Genomic DNA, 17846 nt, shown 5'->3' on the forward strand with positions numbered 1-17846 from the left:
TGATTAAGAGCACTGGCAGTTCTTCCAGAGGTCCTGAGTTCAATTCCCAGCAACCACATGGTGGCTCACAACCATCTGTAATGAGATCTGGTGTCTTCTTCTGGCATAAAAAGGCTACATACAGATAAAGCACTCATACATAAAATAAATCTTAAAAAAAAAAATTTTAAAGTACAAACTGAATCCAAGAACACATCAAAAAATGTTCAGCATCCTTTTCATCAGGGAAATGCAAATCAAAACTACTTTGAGATTTCATCTTATATCAGTCAGAATCGTCAAAATCAGTAAAACAAATGACAGCTCATATTGACGAGGATATGGAGTAAGGGAACATTCATTCATTGCTGGTGGGAGTGCAAACTTGTACGACCACTATGGAAATCAGTGTAGCGGTTCCTCAGGAAGCTGGAAATCAATCAACCTCAAGGCCCAGCTACACCACTCTTGGGCATATACCCAAGGGATGCTTCATCCTACCAGAAGGCATTTACTCAATCATGTTCATTGCTCCTCTATTCATAATAGCCAGAAATTGGAGACAACCTAGCTATCTCTCAACAGATGAATAGATAAATATGGTACATTTACACAATGGAATATTATTCAGCTATTAAAAAGAAATCATAAAATTCACAGGTAAATGGGTGGAACTAGAAAAAAAAATCACTCTGAGTGAAGTAACTCAAGACTCAGAAAGACAAATATGATATGCATTCACTTATATATTAGCTGTTGAGTCCATGATAAACAAGCTACAATCCATAGAACCACAGAGATTAGGTATGGAGTAAGGGACTATAGTGGACAGATAGCTATCCCTAGGAAAGGGAAAAAGAATAGAAAGCTATGGAGGGAGGGAGGGAGGGAGGGAGGGAGGGAGGGAGGGAGGGAGGGAGGGAGGGAGGGAGGGAGGGAGGGAGGGAGGGGGTACTGGAATGGAGGATCAAGTGTGGAGGGGTAGCTAAGAGGGGGACGAGAGAGGAAATATAGGAGCAGATAGCAAAAATTAAAGTCACTTGAGGGGTAGTATGAAAACCTAATACATCAGAAGCTTTCTAGAATGTAAGACCTCACAGACCACAGTGAGGCTTACGGACCCAGGGGCAGAAGGAGCATGGGACCAGCAACACCTATCTGTCTCACTTTGTGCGTCCTGTGGAATTTATTTCCCTTTCCTGGAGGAACAGAATATTCTCCAACCATCTCTACAAAGATCCTGCACACAGCAGAACATAGTCACTGGGTGTCAAATAAAATCACTGCTGCAGTACAGCCAGTGGGAGTGTCGGCTGCGGAGCCAGTCAGAATTACATATCCCAAACTAAAGCGCTGGAAAGGGATATCCCATTTCCACACTAGTGAGATGACGCCTAAGAGTTTTTGCAATGCTGGGTGTGAGCACACACACACACACAAAGACAGAGAGACAGAGACAGCGACAGAGAGAGAAAGAAGGAGAAAATGTTTAACAGGCTAGTTTGAGGTTTAGAATGGATGCCTTCCTCATTAACAGTATTAACGCAATGGGTTTTAATTTTCGTTATTTTGGACTTTTGTTTTGCTAAGGTATAGTACCTACTCTGTGATTCAGACCCAGCAGATCCAGATTGGCTGTTGGCGTAGCTCTGGGGCTTCACTTTCTGACTGTACGTCTCACAGAGGACAGAACTTCAGCAGGCTGTCCTTTGCTATAGAAGACTAATGTGTTCGGATGTGCAATACTTTCTAAGAGAGGATTTCTCTGCACTAAACTGTAAGAGGGGAAAACCCCACAAGGTCTAAAGGTTAAGACTTAGAATTTAGTGTCTTAAAGGCTCTGTGAGACCTTTCAGGGAGATGAAATATATAGCTCACCTTTAGCAGGAGTTTAGAGATAGTGTTTGAGTGTGCTAAGTTCCCAGCAACCTCTCTGAAAACAAAAGTGGGGGCAAGGGTTAAAGTTAATATTTGTCTTCAATGAATTTCTAATTCACTCCACGTTATCTGTTTTGGTCTTTAATGCTGAAGCTATTTGAGCAGCATTTAAACAGATTAGTAGAAGGGAAAATAGGCTGTGAAATATGTATAGTAAACATGTAAAAAAAACCACCAAAACCCAGGTTATCTATTTCTGTGTCTCTTAGGAGTAGTGGCCTATGTCTGGAGGATTGTTCCTGCTGAGAAAATAATGAGCATTAATTACAAATAAGGCTCCTGTCCGTCCCCCTCCCCCAGCTCTTTAACCAGAAACATTTGAACATAGATTAAAGCAGTGCTTCTCAACCTTCCTCATGCTGCCACCCTTTAATACAGTTCTTCATGTGATAACTCCCAACCATAAAATTATTTTTGTTGCTACTTCATAACTGTCCTTTTGCTACTGTTATGAATCGTAATGTGAATACCTGATGTGCAGGATATCTGATGTGTGACCCTGTGTAAGGGTCGTCCAACCCCGCCCCTTACCCCATAGGGGTTGCAACCCCCAGGTTGAGAACTGCTAGAGTAATGGCTTAGCTGAAGAAAGCCGTAGCCAGAGAGAATGCGCTGTTAAAACAGTGTGGAGGCTGTAGCCGAGCTAAAGCACATCACCCAGGAAGAGCACCGTGTGCAAAGGATAAAGAATGGCAATGCATACTGAGGGCTTGACTCACCAGGGGTCCTGTCTTTAGAGTGACAAAGCCAGCTTCTTGGGAAGATGAATGGCACTTCCATACAGCAGAAGAAGCTAAGCAACTCTCCCTGGGTGAACTAAAGACCCTGGCTCACCCCTTGAACCCTCTTGCCTGGTTTATGTATTCTGTGTGAGACACCATTCCCAGTGAAGCGGGACCAAACTGAATGGAACCCCAAAGCAATGCTTGCCTCAGACTTAGAGTCCTGTGAGATCAGATATGGATCACAAGCATTACTTTTGCTTAATAAAGCATTCTGGGGTTTGAATCTCACTGGACTGTCTCCAACAGGATGTTGTACTCCAGGGCTGGGATGTAGAAATTCCACAGAAGCCATCTAATCACTTGGCTCCAATTAATATAATTGAAATGGGCCTCTTGATGAAGCCCTGTTGTCTATATAATTTGAACTTTAGGGAATGGGAGTGTTGCTCAAAGTCAGTATTCTGGCCTGACACTTGCAAGGTCCTGCGCTCAATCTCCATCTCTGGCCAAAAATAAATAAATAAATAAAATTTAGATGCCTAAGGAAAGCAGAGCAGGGAATGGGTGGGGTTTCTGCCCCATAAAATTAGTTGAGTGTATTAATCATAAGGCAGAAGGTTGAATCTGACTGCAGGTTTTAGTAATCGGAACCATCTGCCTCTACGCTAAGAGTTCACCCTCTAATCCAGCTTATGGCTAGCAAAAGCCCTCTCTCTACCACTGTGCCCTTGGACAGAGGAGGCTATGCAAATCCTGCGCTCCCAAATGTGAGGCTGTGGTTGAGAGCATTTGGAGGGTTTGCTTTGGTCTGGTTTGTTTACTGTCAGGCTTTGACTGGGTTTCAGTTCTCTCAGGCAGAGACACCATGGCTTTCTTTGTGAAAAGCATGATAAGTAACCAGGTAAAAAATTTAGGATTTGGAGGTGGGTCTGAAGAAAAGAAAGAAGAAGGAGGGACCTCGGACCCCGCAGCAGCTCAAGGGATGACTAGAGAGGAGTATGAGGAGTACCAGAAGCAGATGATTGAAGAGAAGTGAGTACCGGGACATCGATCCCTGTAGAGCAGCTCCACAGGGACTGCGAACCTCTGGGGGCCCAGGCTGGTGGCTCTTGGCTTCCAAGGATGCTTTCCCTTTCATCTTTACCTTTAGCCTGCAGAACAATTGGTTCTGCTTAAGGATACCCCTGCAGCATTGCTGCCTATGCATGCTACTGATAGAGATGGACGTGAGCAATGCTATGCTTAATGCAGCTTACCACTTCCTGGTTTAGGCACGTTTGTAATTGGCCTTGATTTAATTGGTCAAGTAAAAAAAAAAAAAAAGTGAGTGTGGCTTTTTAATATTTCAGATTAAAGGCCCTGGGTTGCACAGGTGTGGGCATTTGGGGGCATCACCAAATGGTACACTTGAAAGTTTGGGAAACTGAGTTGCATGCAGTATTTTCTTCAAAAGACAAACAGAGGGAGTATAAATAAATACATAACTCAGGATAATAATATGCACGCTGAAGTGTTCTTGGGAGGTGTTCTGATATTTGCATCTGTAAATATATCAAAAAGTAAGAAGAAGAAATGAATAGAACGGTAGGTATGTGTTTCAAAACATGGGATTGGAAATGGAGAAGCGAGGTCATCGAAATGTGGCTTTCAATCTAAGGTTCTTTCGGGTTTCCTGTCTGAAAGTTCTCCTAATAAAATATTGAGTGGGAAGGATCTGCTTCCTACCCACACGGTGGGGCATTAACCTCTGGGATAAATCACTGTTTCCTAATTTTCTAAAACTTAGAAGGTTGAACAGAATGTTGTCTCGGGACTATTCCAGATCGTTCTGGAGGTAGAACTGAGGCAAGACCACTTGAGTCCCAGGCACATTTAGTCTGATTGTTTGCTTCAGATGTAGCTTGTCTTCAAAGTCAGCCTTTTGTGTAATGCTTGGAATTACTTCGCATCTTCAAGTTAAAAAAAAAAAAAGGCAATTTTCACCTAAAAATGAAAACAGGCTTTATTTTCCTGCAAATAGCGCTTTGTGCAAAGATGCCCCACAGAGTCTATAAGCAGAAGACTTACCAGGCCTGCCTTTGGCACACAGGGAGACCCAAATGGCTGCTGACTGGGGCCACAAGCACTCTTTCCATCCCCTGCCATTGTCCTGTTCCCATGGTACTGCTTTTCTGTCTCCTTACTCAAAGAGTAAGAGCACAGGGCAGTGGAAAGGGCCAGCCAATTGCTTTCAAGTTCCCTTGTTATCCTTCAAACCATGATTCAAGTATCAGTCTTTCTCAGTCTCAATCCCAGCTTCCCAAAGAAACTTCTTTTATCCAACTTGGTCCATTTCAATACGGCCAGTTGACCGTGCCTTTGGGCAAATTCAGAATTAATCATGCACTTCTCGGGGTAACTAGGGAAGGAAGCAATTCGTGTGAGCTTTGCACGCATTTCCCAAAGCTTTATGCTTTTATATAGGTCATCATGACCCAGGAAATCCATTTCAAATTGGCCTAATCATGGGTCCAATTAGGTCAGTGGTTCTCAACCTTCCTAATGCTGCGATCCTTTAATACAGTTCCTCATGGTGATCCCCACCCATTAAAGTATTTTCATTGCTACTTCATAACTGTAATGCTGCTACTGTTATGAATCAAAATGTAAATGTCTGATATGCAGGATGTCTGATATGTAACACTGTTGGGAGCTGTGGACCCCTAGATCCTGAATTTCTTGTAAACAACGTGTTATGCTTGCAGTTGCTCTGAGCACGAGACTCTCAGGAGTTCCTGATGGCAGGAGAGTGGTTTCTGGTGGGTTTGGCTGGGGCGTGGCTATCAGTTAAGGACCCCTATATAAGCTGCCCCTGGATACAATAAAGGGAGCATCCTTGGGCCATTCCTGTTTCAAGGATGACCCGTGTGTCTGTCTGTGTGTCCTTGTGTGTTTAAATCTCCAGGCCCTTGCCTGGAATGGTCCAGGCTTGGGAATGGCCCTGTAGTGCAGGCGCCACAACACAGGAGTAGGACCATACTGTCACATAGGACAGGCAGGCAGTACATGACCCCCAAGGAAGTCGGAACCCACAGGATGAGAACCTCTGAATTAGGTCATCCATTGAGCAGGCGCCCAGACTGGTGTGATGCGAATCGAAGCTGCTATTTGCAGATAGTGCTTCTGACTAGGGAAGCTAAGACTGCCTTAACACTGTCACCGGGGCCTGGCATCATGTCTCCAAACACCACAGGCACCTCCAAAGAATGTCTCAGTCCTGGAGTAGGACACCTTGCTTTGTTGTTGTTTGGTTGATTGGTTGATGATTTTTGTTTGTTTGTTTGTTTGTTTTGCTTCTCTAAGTGCCCAAGGGAGAGGTTTATTAGAAACGCAGCCTCCCCATTCTGAGGCAGCAGAGGAGGAGCAAGTGAGGAATCTGCCGTCCCTGTGGGGGATACTGAGGCTTAGGGTCCAGGACCATTCGGCCTATCTACAGCCATCCTTCTGATGCTCTTTGCCTGCTTCATGAAGACAGTCCCAGGCCCTGGTTACCTGAGGACCTAGAGGTCTGGAGTGCTGCAGTGTAGTGATGATAGCAAGAGAGAATCAGATACTGGGAACTTGGAGGGGGAAGTCTACATTTTTCCAAATGCCAGTGGTCAGTACAATCAAGTATGACTCAAGGTCCTGCTCCCTGAGTACCAGCCGAAATATATGGGTCTCTCTATCTCCTATAACCTGTCTCCTATTCTTTGTCTGTTTCTTAGGATGGAGAGGGATGCTGCATTTACTCAGAAAAAGGCAGAGAGGGCATGCCTCCGAGTCCACCTCAGGGACAAATACAGGCTCCCAAAGGTAAGAAAGGGTCTCATTGTGCCTAAATAAAAAATGGAGAATGTTTGATTATCAGCAAGATCACATTGATGATTAAGTGTATGTCCTAATTTACATACGTGCTATTGTAAAAAGAGCATTGAACTAGGAGTTCTTGTAAATGGCCTAATTTCTATAAATTTCCTGTTTGACTCAAAAAACATGACTTCTGATAAATGAGGATTGTGTATGTATGTGTGTGAGACTCATGTACGTGCATTTGTGTGTATGAATGTGGGCGTGCACATGGGATGGCTCAACTGTGGCCAGAAGACAGCATTGGAACAGGTCCTTATTTGAGGCAGGGTCTCCTTGTTATTATAGAACTCTTATACATCCATACACAATGAGGACAAATGTCATAGCTGACATTTGTTAAGTTCTTCTAGGTGTTGGGCAGTGTATTTCACATGTATCAATTCATTTAGGGCCTGTTCTTACCTCTATCTTATAGCCGAAGATACAGGCACAAGGCAAAGAAAAGTCTTCGTACCCTCAGTCAGAGTCTTACTCCCTTAGCTTCCTACCTCTCTTGAAAAAGGACAACGGTTTCTTACTTTGGAAGATGATAGCGTAGTGGGGACTCTCACCTGGCATCATCTGTTCCATCCTAAACTTTTGAGCAGTCGCTGTGGTCCAGTGTGTCCCTGGCTAGTGGAGAGAGGATGTATTGACATGCTATGGCAGTTGGCTCAGACATGCCAACCCAGGATTTGTTTTCAAGTGGCAGAGGGCCCAGCACTTGGCTATTCCCACTCATGTCTGTGTTCCCACCCAGCCTTAGTACTTCCTGAGGCACTACCCAGTTCTGTTAACTGCTCTGCCGTCACCCCATGCAGGGAGTATTCAAGATGACATTCTGAAAGTGCATTGTCTATTACAGACTGCCATAGGTGCAGAACAACCAACATAAAGGTCCTCCTAAGTGCATCCAAAGATGGGCCATGACCACATCTGCATGAGTCAAAAAGTACAAAAAGAATCTTTCCTTCAATGGGTCCCCTGGAGGTCCCCGGAAAAGCTAGTTCCAGAGAAAGCATGAGCACTAGTCAAAGCAAAGCCCACTGCCGAGGCAAGGTCAAAGCTGCTCAGGCCAGCAGTTTAGAGTCCATCCCATGGCAGATCCCCAAGATGCCCACAGAACAAAGCTGTGCTCCCAACAAGAGAAGAAAATGCCAATGAAATTGAAATTCGTTTTCCCAGACATCTAGTGAGTCAGGACGAATGCCCCTGCCTCATTCAGCTCTACTTTCCTACACTGTGCCTCCAGTGCACAATGCTTGGATACGTCCTCTTTGCTTGACTATTCAGTTTCCAGTCTGTGCACATGTATGTGTGCATATGTGCCACGGGTCTGTGTGTGTGCATATGTGCCGTGGGTCTGTGTGTATGCATATGTGCCGTGGGTCTGTGTGTATGCATATGTGCCGTGGGTCTGTGTGTATGCATATGTGCTGTAGGTCTGTGTGCATGCATATGTGCTGCAGGTCTGTGTGGAGGTCTGAAGATAACCTCGCTTGCTGCTTGTCACCTCCACTTGTTTGAAACAGTGTCTCACTTATCTCCACAGATGGCAGGCTAGCTAGCTTGTGAGCATGTAGAAAGTGTCCTGTGTCGGCCTCCCAGCTCCCCACAGGAGTACTGGCTGCATGGCATACACACCTGCATCCAGCTTTCCACGGGCTCTGGGGATCTGAACTCACGTCCTCACACTGGTGTGGCAAGTGCTTTAGCCACTGAGCCATTTCTCCCAGTGAGCTCCTGATTGTTTTCATGAGTTCTGAAAAGGAGGCCTGGAAGGTCATCTAACTGCATGTTGTCACCTCCCTAAACACCCAAGGAAAAAATACTTTCATAGTTTGGAAGAGTTAAGGGAGCTCAGGAAAACCAAGTCTGAATATGCCTAGTGAGTTACAAAACAGATTGTGCCCCAGGCCTTCTGACCACAAGCAAGAATGAAACATAAAAGGATTTGAACTCAGGTCCCTGTACCTATGGTATCGGCATCTGTTCTTCCAGTCCCTAAACAACTGAGGGCAATTTTTGAACTCTGTCTTAAAACAGCACTAAAACATTCAGGTAACCTGCACCGCCCTACTACCTGACTCTTTTGGGGACAAGTCACTGAGTCCTACTCCCATGAACACCAGAGGTTCCTCTGCCTTCATAAGTTCTGATGGTTTGCAAAGGCCTCCTGGCTGCCTCAGCTCCAAATACACAGATGAGAATTTCAGTCAAGTACACCCACTGCTCACTGGCAAGCTTCCTTCAGCTCCCTGTGGTGTTTTTAGATTATGGTTCTGTTTTGTAGAATTGATTCTATACCGTGTTTTAAGAAATTCCCAATGGTGTGAGAAACACTGAAATTGCTGCTTGTGATAGATAGGATTGCCTGCTTTTTGTAAAGTGTGTAGAACTGGGATCCAGCATGGCTCTCTGTGAAATCAGGACTTAAAACTGCAATTTTTTTTTTAAAAAAAAATCAATCAGGTCATATTCCACTTAGTCTGTGTAGCACCAGATGTAACCGACTTCCCCAACCTCAACGCGTGGCACCTTGTGTATGCCATTTAGCCACACTCTTGGGGGCCTCCTCTGCCTCCTGAGTTACATGTTCCCTTTCCCACTCACTGATGAGGTTCATGGAGCAAAAGTTACAAGAACCCGAGAGTGTCAAATGCAGCTCTGGAGACAGACAGGCCGAGATCAGCACTGGAACAATGGCTTGCTCTCTCCACGTATGGCAGCTCTGGATAGCGCCACCTACAGGCTTGACCACACCCCAGAGTGTGCTTTACATAGACGATCCCCATGCCAGGTGCCCCCTAGTGGTAGTCATCTGAAGGGCTCTCCCTGTTTTATAAGCGGAGCCCTGGCCTGGGTGGTAGCAGCGTTAGGACGCTGCAAAACAACTGTCTGGATGGCAGTTTCCCTTCCGGACGCGCATCTCTTTGCTGTCGAGGATGAGAGCGTGCATTTTAAATCTTCCTGTGGCATACTGGGGGAGAGTCCTAGCAACAACTCCATTTTAATAGCTAGGGTGGTAAGATTCTGCAGTGCCTTTAATTGGGGGTGAACTGACAGACTGGAATATTCAACTGCAAGAGAAAATGGGGGAATGAGGTAGGGGCGCTACAAAGGCCACCCTTTTGTTCCAACATCGTCTCCAGTCAAGTTGTCCCCGTGGCCACCTTGCTGGGCTTGACACTCTACAGGCAAATCCTTGTGGTTTTCCTTGGACTGTGCCTCAAGGCCCTTTTCACTGGCACCTTTGGCACATTCTCAGAATACCACAGTCAGCATCTGAGCTGGAGATGTGTAAACACTGAACTTAAAAGCCAGAGACCCCGGACTGCCAACAAGTGTCACTCCCTTGCCTCTTGCCCTCCAGTGTCTGGGTGTCTGATAGGGAGCTCCCAAGGCCCCTAGGAACCTAGTCACTGCATGCTTCCTATGCAAGACCATCTGAGGAACACACCATCATGGACAGCCCCCAACAATCACTAAGTTCTCTTCCTAGAATAGATCTGGGTTCCAGGATGGCCACCTGGCTTCAGCTCCTTGGCACCCACACCTGAGAGCGTTTTACTTTTTTATATTTTTAATTTTTACTTCCAGGGAAGCACATTCCATGGGCGCACACTCAACACACAATCCTGAAGGACACGTAAATGGAGATGTTTATGAGAGATTGCAAAGCCTGCTGGGACAGTCATTCTTCATCCGGTGCCCTTCCGTGCCCCCATCTCCTCATGCGCTCTCTAAACTGTCTCCTCCACAGTTTAGAGCGGGTGGGCTAACAAGGAAATTGGCCCCTGGAAGAGAACGGCTGGACTCTCGTGAACTCCTAGCGGCCACCCCTCCCACACATTTGTAGCGCGTGCAGCCCTGTGTCATCTGATGACAGCTACGCAAGGTCACCATCAGGCAGAGCAGAGTGTTAGCAGTCCATAGGGAACTGGACGAATTCGACACTTCCCAGGCTCTCTGCTCACAATACCCTAGGGTCAACAACACCGCTGTTCCATAACTGCAGGAGTCAGTTTAGACCTGTTCCCTTGACCAAAACCAAACAAGGAACAAATCTGAGAAAAATGCCTTCCCGGGAGCTGTCGGGTTTAATGAGGGCAGCTGCATCGTGTTTAGGAATTAGAACCGTGCTTTCTAAAGAGGTTACTTGCCTGGCGTTTCTTAAGAAAGAGGGTTTCACTCTGTTACTGGCTGGAAAAAAAACAATAGTGATTCTTAAAACTGGAGCGGCATAGGCTTTTGGATGGCCATTGTTAATTGCAGTGGTTAGATAAATAATAAATAATAAATGCGATAACCACGTTGCAGCTCTCGAAGGGATGCATGTTGCAGTTCTTGATGTATGTGTACATCTATACCAGTGGTCATGATGCTCATCGCTGCACACACCGTCTGTGTTGGGTTCCTCTGGTTTTTGGCTAGAGACCACTGGAACATTTACGATGGCGTATGTCATCCATGCTCGTGTTAGGTGGGATCCCCTGTACCTCTTAGTTATCCCTTGCCAGCACCTTCAGTGTCTCTTTCTCTATGGACTCCCTGGGGGAAAAGCCTCCATCCCATTGAAAACCGCAGGCAGCACTTTTCACCTGAATATGCCTTCCCTGGCTTGGTTCCTGCCTGCAGGCTCCATCTTCCTTTAACTCAGTGGCTCTCAGACTTCCTAATGCTGTGACCTTTTAATACGCAGAGAGAAAGAGAGAGCGAGAGAATATACTACTCTTGATTGAATGATTGTTATTGGGCTAACAGAAAGAGAAAAGAAAATAATACCCCATACCCAAAGAACAATATATTGGAAACATCAGAAAGAACCTGCCATTAGAAGTATATAAATACATTTTCATGAATGAATAGGACTGGATTGGGCATCACAGTGTTGTACACAACAAAGGGCTACTTTATATTATAATTAAAATGTCATATTTTTCTAATTCAGTAAGTCACATGTTTTACATAAAACTACAAGGGTCTTTCTAAAAGTAAGTGAACCCTGTCCCCAGTCGACTCAGATTGTATATATAAGTCAGGGCAAATTAATAAGAGAAAAGAGTTCCACAGTGTGCCCCAATCCTATTAACAGAATTGTCAATCTGGGTCAGTCACTGGAGAGCATGCTGTCCCCCTGCTGAGCTGGGAGACTTAGTTACACCTGGTGTTTGTCTGCCCCATGAAGGGCATCGCTCATTATGCAAGTAAGTCTCTCAACAGGGCGGTCTTTAAATGTGTCATATTGAAATCTCCACTAGAATTTAATTTAAAGTCTGCTTTGTTTTAAAAAATTATAATAATGAAGATGGCTCAAGGCTTCTACAACAGTCTTTTTTCAGGGAGGCCTTGTGAAGTCCCCTTCTCTTGTTTCTCTCCTCTCTCTCCTCCCCTCCCCTTTGCCTGCCCTGGTTCCCTTTGCTCCTCCTCCCCAGCCCCCTGAGCAGCAGTGGACTGGATGTCCAGAGGGACATGACATCCTGAGACACAGAGGCAGGATTTTCTTATTCACAGCAGCTTTCTCACTGAAGCCTTCTAATGCCTATCGGTGTCAGATAAAATACCAACTCAGAGAGGCAAAGCAACTCCTCAGGATTACAGTCTGTACATGGACAGTGAGAACCTAAACTGACTTAACCCTACAGACCATACTGCCCTGCCGGGCCACTCTGCTGGATTAACAGTCACAAAAAGACATCCCTAACAAGGAAAATGATGGCCTATGTTGCTGGTCTTGTTGGGTATTTCAGGTTGGTCTTGAATTGCTGGTGATCCTTCTGTACTCAGCCCTCCCAAATGCTGGAATCATGGGCATAAACCATCACACCCACAGGAAATGATGCTTCTGCAAGCATCTGCCTTATAGGACCTGTGGCAAGAAATGATTAGTGAAGGTGATGGTGGCATATATCAGGAAACATCTACCCATCCAGCTGTTTGATATATCACACACCCAAAATAAGCAGACAAGTCTCAAGTGGAACCAGATCCCCATCATGTCAAACAGGTATTGGCTTAGTCACACTCGGCTTCATGAAGGCAGAACCAACTACAACGACATTACCTCATCTCAAGTGTCATCAGAAATAAAGGGGCAAAACCCAGAGAAAAGGAAATTGGAGATCGTGGGTTAGGCTCACTCTAGGGCAAAAGGTCAGGGGTCAGTCCCTAAGAATGAAGCATGGCCCCTGTGTCCTCTGGTTGTATACTGACTTTCTTGTCAACCCCTTTAGACTCGGTCCTGTCCCCTCCCAGAGCTGCTTCCAGCCCCACAGCAATCCTGGTTCTCATCTATACTTGTGCTTGTGTAAAGGGGGCTGTAACGGGCATGACTGCCTTTCCTGGAGTGTGAACAGTGTCAGGATGTTCATGGTCTCCCAGCCTACGTTTTGTCACTGGGCAGTAGGAAGTCTGGATAAAACAGTCATGATCCAGGAGTAGACAAGGTCCCAGCAGCAGGCCGTTCCCTAGGGGAGGTGGAAACAAAGCTTCTGTTGTCTGCTCCATCCACCCTGCCCACTCTCCTGTTTGCGTTGGCCTTGGCTCCTGTCTGAGCCCTCTCACCCTTTGCTTAAGTCTGCCTCAGGCCTTCTCTTACCCAAGGACCCTTTTAGCAGGAGCGTAAACACAGCATCTCGCCTTCCTCCTGAAGTATTCCTAACCACAGCTACCCTTTCTCCAGAGCTGGGAACTTGGGGCAGGGAGTTTTCAAGGCAAGTCTTAATTGTTTTACTCTGAGTGACCCTCCCACTCAGCTTTGGACATGGAAAATAAGGTTCCCCTGGTAACAGAGTGATTGACAGATTTGGGACTTGACCCCAGGTCTTCTGGCTTCCCTTCAGCCTCCGGAATACTGCAGGCCACCTTGCAGGAAGACAGTTGGAGGATACAGATTTCACAAACGACACCCACTAAGCCAGCCCTAGCTTTAGGACCAGCTCAGTGATCATCCAACAATCCCATTCCATATGAGCTTCAGTTTGTATAGAAGGAAATAAAGTTCTGAAAGGTTGGGTATGGTGGAGAAGCTCACACACCCTCTAAGTGGGTAGCTTGTAGTCTTATCGGGCAACCGGACTCTTTAGCCAATGACTTGACCCCCATTGCGAGTATAAGGATTAGTGGGTAGCTTTGAGGACAGAACTCATCCTGGTGGATAGCCCTGAGGACAGAACCCATCATAGTGATGAGGATGCAGTAGGATCTCTGCGCAAATAACAGCTATGATCTGTGTCCCCATATCAGATTCTGTGAACTCAGAAGAAAGGCGAGCAAGCTACATCCACCTTCAAAAACTGTAAAGTGGCAGGGCCCCAGGCTTGAGTAGTAGCACCAGAAACACCAGGGCTAGATCAAATTTAGTCTGCCCTAAGTGTCTGGATCAGCAGCTCTGGGTAGGACCCCAGAATTCACTTTTAGGAAGGTCTCAGCGATGCTGTTGCTGCCAGAGGGAGTCCCATTGTAAGAGCAACTTTTGTGGAAATGGGGTGATGGAGACTCTTCCTCCACCTTGTCAGGTAGGGTGGATCCCAACATTCCATCTTCCCTGGACAAGTGGATGAGGGAGGAAGCCATGAAGACACTTTCTTGGATGCTTAAGAGGAATGCTTTGTGCTAGGTCATCCAGGCAGATGGAGCTGTGAGATTCCTGTCCTTTGTAGGACTGTGGGTTCCGTGTTTCACTTGCTGGCTGGCACACATACGCTTCCCTCTGCCTCCTAGTGCCTGAACTCTAGGCCCACAGTGGTCACTCTGCCCAGAGGCATTCTTTCCAGAGTCCAACCTGCTGCTGTGTTCAGAGATTTTACTCCCGATCACAGAGGAAGGGCCAGGACCCCCAAGATTGTCTTTTAAATCATTTACATTTGATTAGGGGTGCGATGTTCCTGTTTTGCAGGAACTCAAAGAGAATTGAATGAAGTCTTTTTCTGACTACTCCAGCAGAAATGCCCAGAGGATAATCTACAAGGAAAGCGAATAGGTAAATAAAAACAAATGGAAATGCAGAATTGGCTGGGAGCTCCCTGGTGATTTACTAATTACTCTCACAATGCTTTGAGTAGGAACTAAATAATCTCTTAAGCACTGGGAGGGGCTAAATCACCTGCCAAGTGCAGGACTGGGCTACCTCATCTCTAGGGGCTGAGTTGGAAGTTTATAGAGAGGGCCTACGTGAGGATCATCTCCCCCAAAGCATCCAGCACCTGCCTCCCAAACTCTTTCTAGAGCCAGACTTGCCGTCACTCTACTTGGATCCAGATAACTGGGACCCTAGGGAAAGGTTACTGGGCTCTACATCCCCAAGGCTCATCTAGAGAAGAACTTCAGAGGTGCAGGATGACTCCAAACCCATTTAGAGATAGAGGATAGTGCATGTGTATGCTAATATACCTCCCAGATCTTGTGACAATTGGTTTCTGATCATCTCTGCTGGGCACCCAGGCGAGGGGCGCTTTCATCTCCTTAGGTAGTGACTTTATCAAGGAGCTCAGTGGATACTAATCTGTCTTGATTCAAATCAGTGTGACCTGATTAAAAGTCATATGTCACCATGAGTGACTTGATGAGCTTTAATAGTAAATATAAGGCTGAACAAAACCTACAGGGTGGGCGTTAACATAGGCCTTTTCTATCATCGCCGTTTTAATATACTTTACTTCCCTTCTGTCGTCCTGAAATAAAGTTCACACGTTACAACCTGATAGAAAACTGGCGGAGAGCTGTCATCTGGGACACAAGCTACTCTGAACCTTTCCCAAGGGAACTTTGATTTTCCTTAGCTTTTTCTTATTACTAAGAGCTCCACAGCATAAAGGGCAGGAGCCTAGGGACAGCACACTAGAAAATCCTGCTGCATCCAGGTTACTTGGCAATACAGCCAGTCACGCAGAGTGCCAACAAGGAACCACGCCTATAACACACCTGATTTTGTGTCCCTGAGGGGGGCCCAGGACAGCAGCAGGGGAGGAAGGAGCAATGGTTAAGCAGGAGTTGCCGCTAAAATATAAAAGGTCATGGGCGGTCACTGCCAACTCAAATGCCACCCCTAGAATGAGGGTCAGCCAAACTCGTGAGTCATGGCGTGAGACTGACAGGCTGTGCAGAATTTGTAGTGCCGCTCTGAGAAATAGCTGGGACGGACCCCCAGCTTCTGTGTGCAGACAGAGAGGGCTTCTGGGGCTGGAGATGTGGCTCACGATTAAGAGCATTGGTTGTTCTTCCAGAACACTTGTGCTCAGTTTCCAGCACCCACCTGGCATGGTGACTCAGAACATTTGGTAGCTTTGGTTCCTGGGGATCCAATGTCCTGTTCTGGCTTCCAGGGGCACCATGGCATGAATGTGTCTGTGGAGGCCACGTGGTGGCTCAAAAACATCTATAACTGCAATCCCAGGCACCGCATGTGCATGATCCAAATACATGAGACAAAAACCCACACACGTAAAATAAAAATAGAGTCAGAGAGAAAGAGAGAGGGTGTGTGTGTGTGGGGGGGGGTGCTAGAGCGCTTCTGGACTTCCATGTATGGGTTCCGTTGCCAGGGTTTCTAATCCGGTAGGTCTGGGATAAATAAGTAAGATCACAGAATTTCTAACAGTCTCCTAGATTATGCCAGTGCTGTTTGCTCTGGGAGCACAGATGGAAAACGCAATAGTAGTATGATGTGTTTTTTACTCTTTTTAGCTCTTTTGAGGGACCTGCCACCCAGCTCTCAAATAAATCACACACGGGACTTATTCTTAGTTATGAATGCCCGGCCTTAGCTTGGCTTGTTTCTTGCCAGCTTTTCTTAGATTATCTTATATTATCCCATCTACCTCTCCCTTGGGCTTTTCTGGTTCTCTTACTTCTGTAAATCTTACTCTTATTCCGTGGATTGCTGTGTAGTTGGATGTCTGGCCCCTGATGCCCTCCTCCTTCTCTGACCTTCTCCTTAGCCTTCCTCCCAGATCTCTCCTTCTGTATAATTCCTCTGCCTGTTAGCCTCGCCTCTCCTTTCTCCTGCCTCTCTGTTGGCCGTTCAGAGTTTTATTAGACCATCAGGTGTTCTAGACAGTCAAAGCAGAACAGCTTACAGAGTTGAACAAATGCAACATAAACAAAAGCAACAAGCTGAACATAATATTCCCAACAGGAAAACTTTGGGGATAGAAGGATCTAGTCAGAGCGAAGGACCTTCCACCATGGAGCTACAGTCTCTGTCACTGCCTCCAGGTTCAGGGCCACAACACAACAGCCAAGCCTGTTGCTCCCATTGCTCATTCCTGACAGGCCTTTATTTTTATGCTGCGTTTACAGTTTGTTGTTCAGTTGGCCAGTTTCCGAGTTATTTCTCTGTATTATTTTTTCATATTTTTTCACATAGAGTGAAACGGATGAGACACAAATCCAATTGGCTGGGGATGATGTGGACTTGCCAGAAGATCTCCGAAAGATGGTAGATGAAGACCAAGATGAGGAAGAGGAGAAGGATTCTATCCTGGGGCAGCTGCAGAACCTCCAGAACATGGACCTGGATGCCATTAAAGAAAAGGCACAAGCCACCTTCACAGAAATCAAGCAGTCGGCGGAACAGAAGTGTTCTGTCATGTGATGGGTGGTGGGGGTGTGGAAGGAGAGAGGGAGGGTACCTGCAGGAAGGCAACTCTCCTGGGGGTGGGGGGTGACAACAATGCATCATAACATAGCAAATATATGTAGGGAAGCCCTGGTGAGAAAGGTATCTACCAACACGTAGACAGCAATTCAGTCAATCTCAGTGTCTAACTAGCACTAACTTGAGCACTAACTAGCCCTTGCTGCAAGGAACATACTTTCCTTTCTCTTATAGCCACAAGTTACTAGGAAATACAAGCTATAAATTATGGTGCAGAGCTATCTGGTTCAAGATCTATAGGACAGCCAGAAGGAGCCAAACCAAAGCAAGTGGCGTTTCCTCTCCAGCTTTCTTCCTTAGTGAGCAGGGTCTCACGATGTGCAACCATAAGAACGATGTCAGTTACCTACAGAGAAAGGCACAGGATAAAGAGTGGTCACCTAGTACCAAGATGACAGGCAACAGAGAAATCAAACATCACACCACCTCTTACTCCCAGCATCCTTGATATCTATGTTTTTTTCTTAAATTTGCCTCTTAGACACTGTGCAAGTCACTTCGCCTCTGTGACCAGATATCTGACATAAATAAACACAGTAAAGAGAAGAAAGACTTCTTTGAGCTCACAGTTTAGAAGGTCCAGTCCATGGTTGCTTGGTTCCATGGGATTGAGCAGGGAGGAGAGAGGATGGAGTGGAGAACCACCTAAGGTTTCCAGAACCTCAACAAAAACATCA

At 46.1% G+C, this 17846-nt stretch overlaps 1 protein-coding gene across 1 annotated transcript; it reads left to right on the forward strand.

Moving 5' to 3' along the window:
- The first annotated feature begins 3507 nt into the window (after positions 1 to 3507).
- Cplx4 (complexin 4) lies at positions 3508 to 17106 on the forward strand. Its single transcript, XM_057789339.1, has 3 exons — positions 3508 to 3674; positions 6389 to 6476; positions 16879 to 17106. The coding sequence occupies exons 1-3, from the start codon at positions 3508 to 3510 to the stop codon at positions 17104 to 17106; spliced, it is 483 nt and encodes a 160-aa protein (XP_057645322.1).
- The last annotated feature ends 740 nt before the right edge of the window (positions 17107 to 17846 follow it).

Source organism: Chionomys nivalis, chromosome 14, assembly GCF_950005125.1.
Source record: "Chionomys nivalis chromosome 14, mChiNiv1.1, whole genome shotgun sequence".
Taxonomy (NCBI): domain Eukaryota; kingdom Metazoa; phylum Chordata; class Mammalia; order Rodentia; family Cricetidae; genus Chionomys; species Chionomys nivalis.

Excerpts from the sequence above, each read along its gene's own strand:
- Cplx4 (XM_057789339.1), top strand. The coding sequence starts at position 3,508 with ATGGCTTTCTTTGTGAAAAGCATGATAAGTAACCAGGTAAAAAATTTA. Across the intron at positions 3,675-6,388 it reads AAGCAGATGATTGAAGAGAA|GATGGAGAGGGATGCTGCAT; the intron begins GTGAGTACCGGG and ends TCTGTTTCTTAG. Across the intron at positions 6,477-16,878 it reads ACAAATACAGGCTCCCAAAG|AGTGAAACGGATGAGACACA; the intron begins GTAAGAAAGGGT and ends TTTTTCACATAG.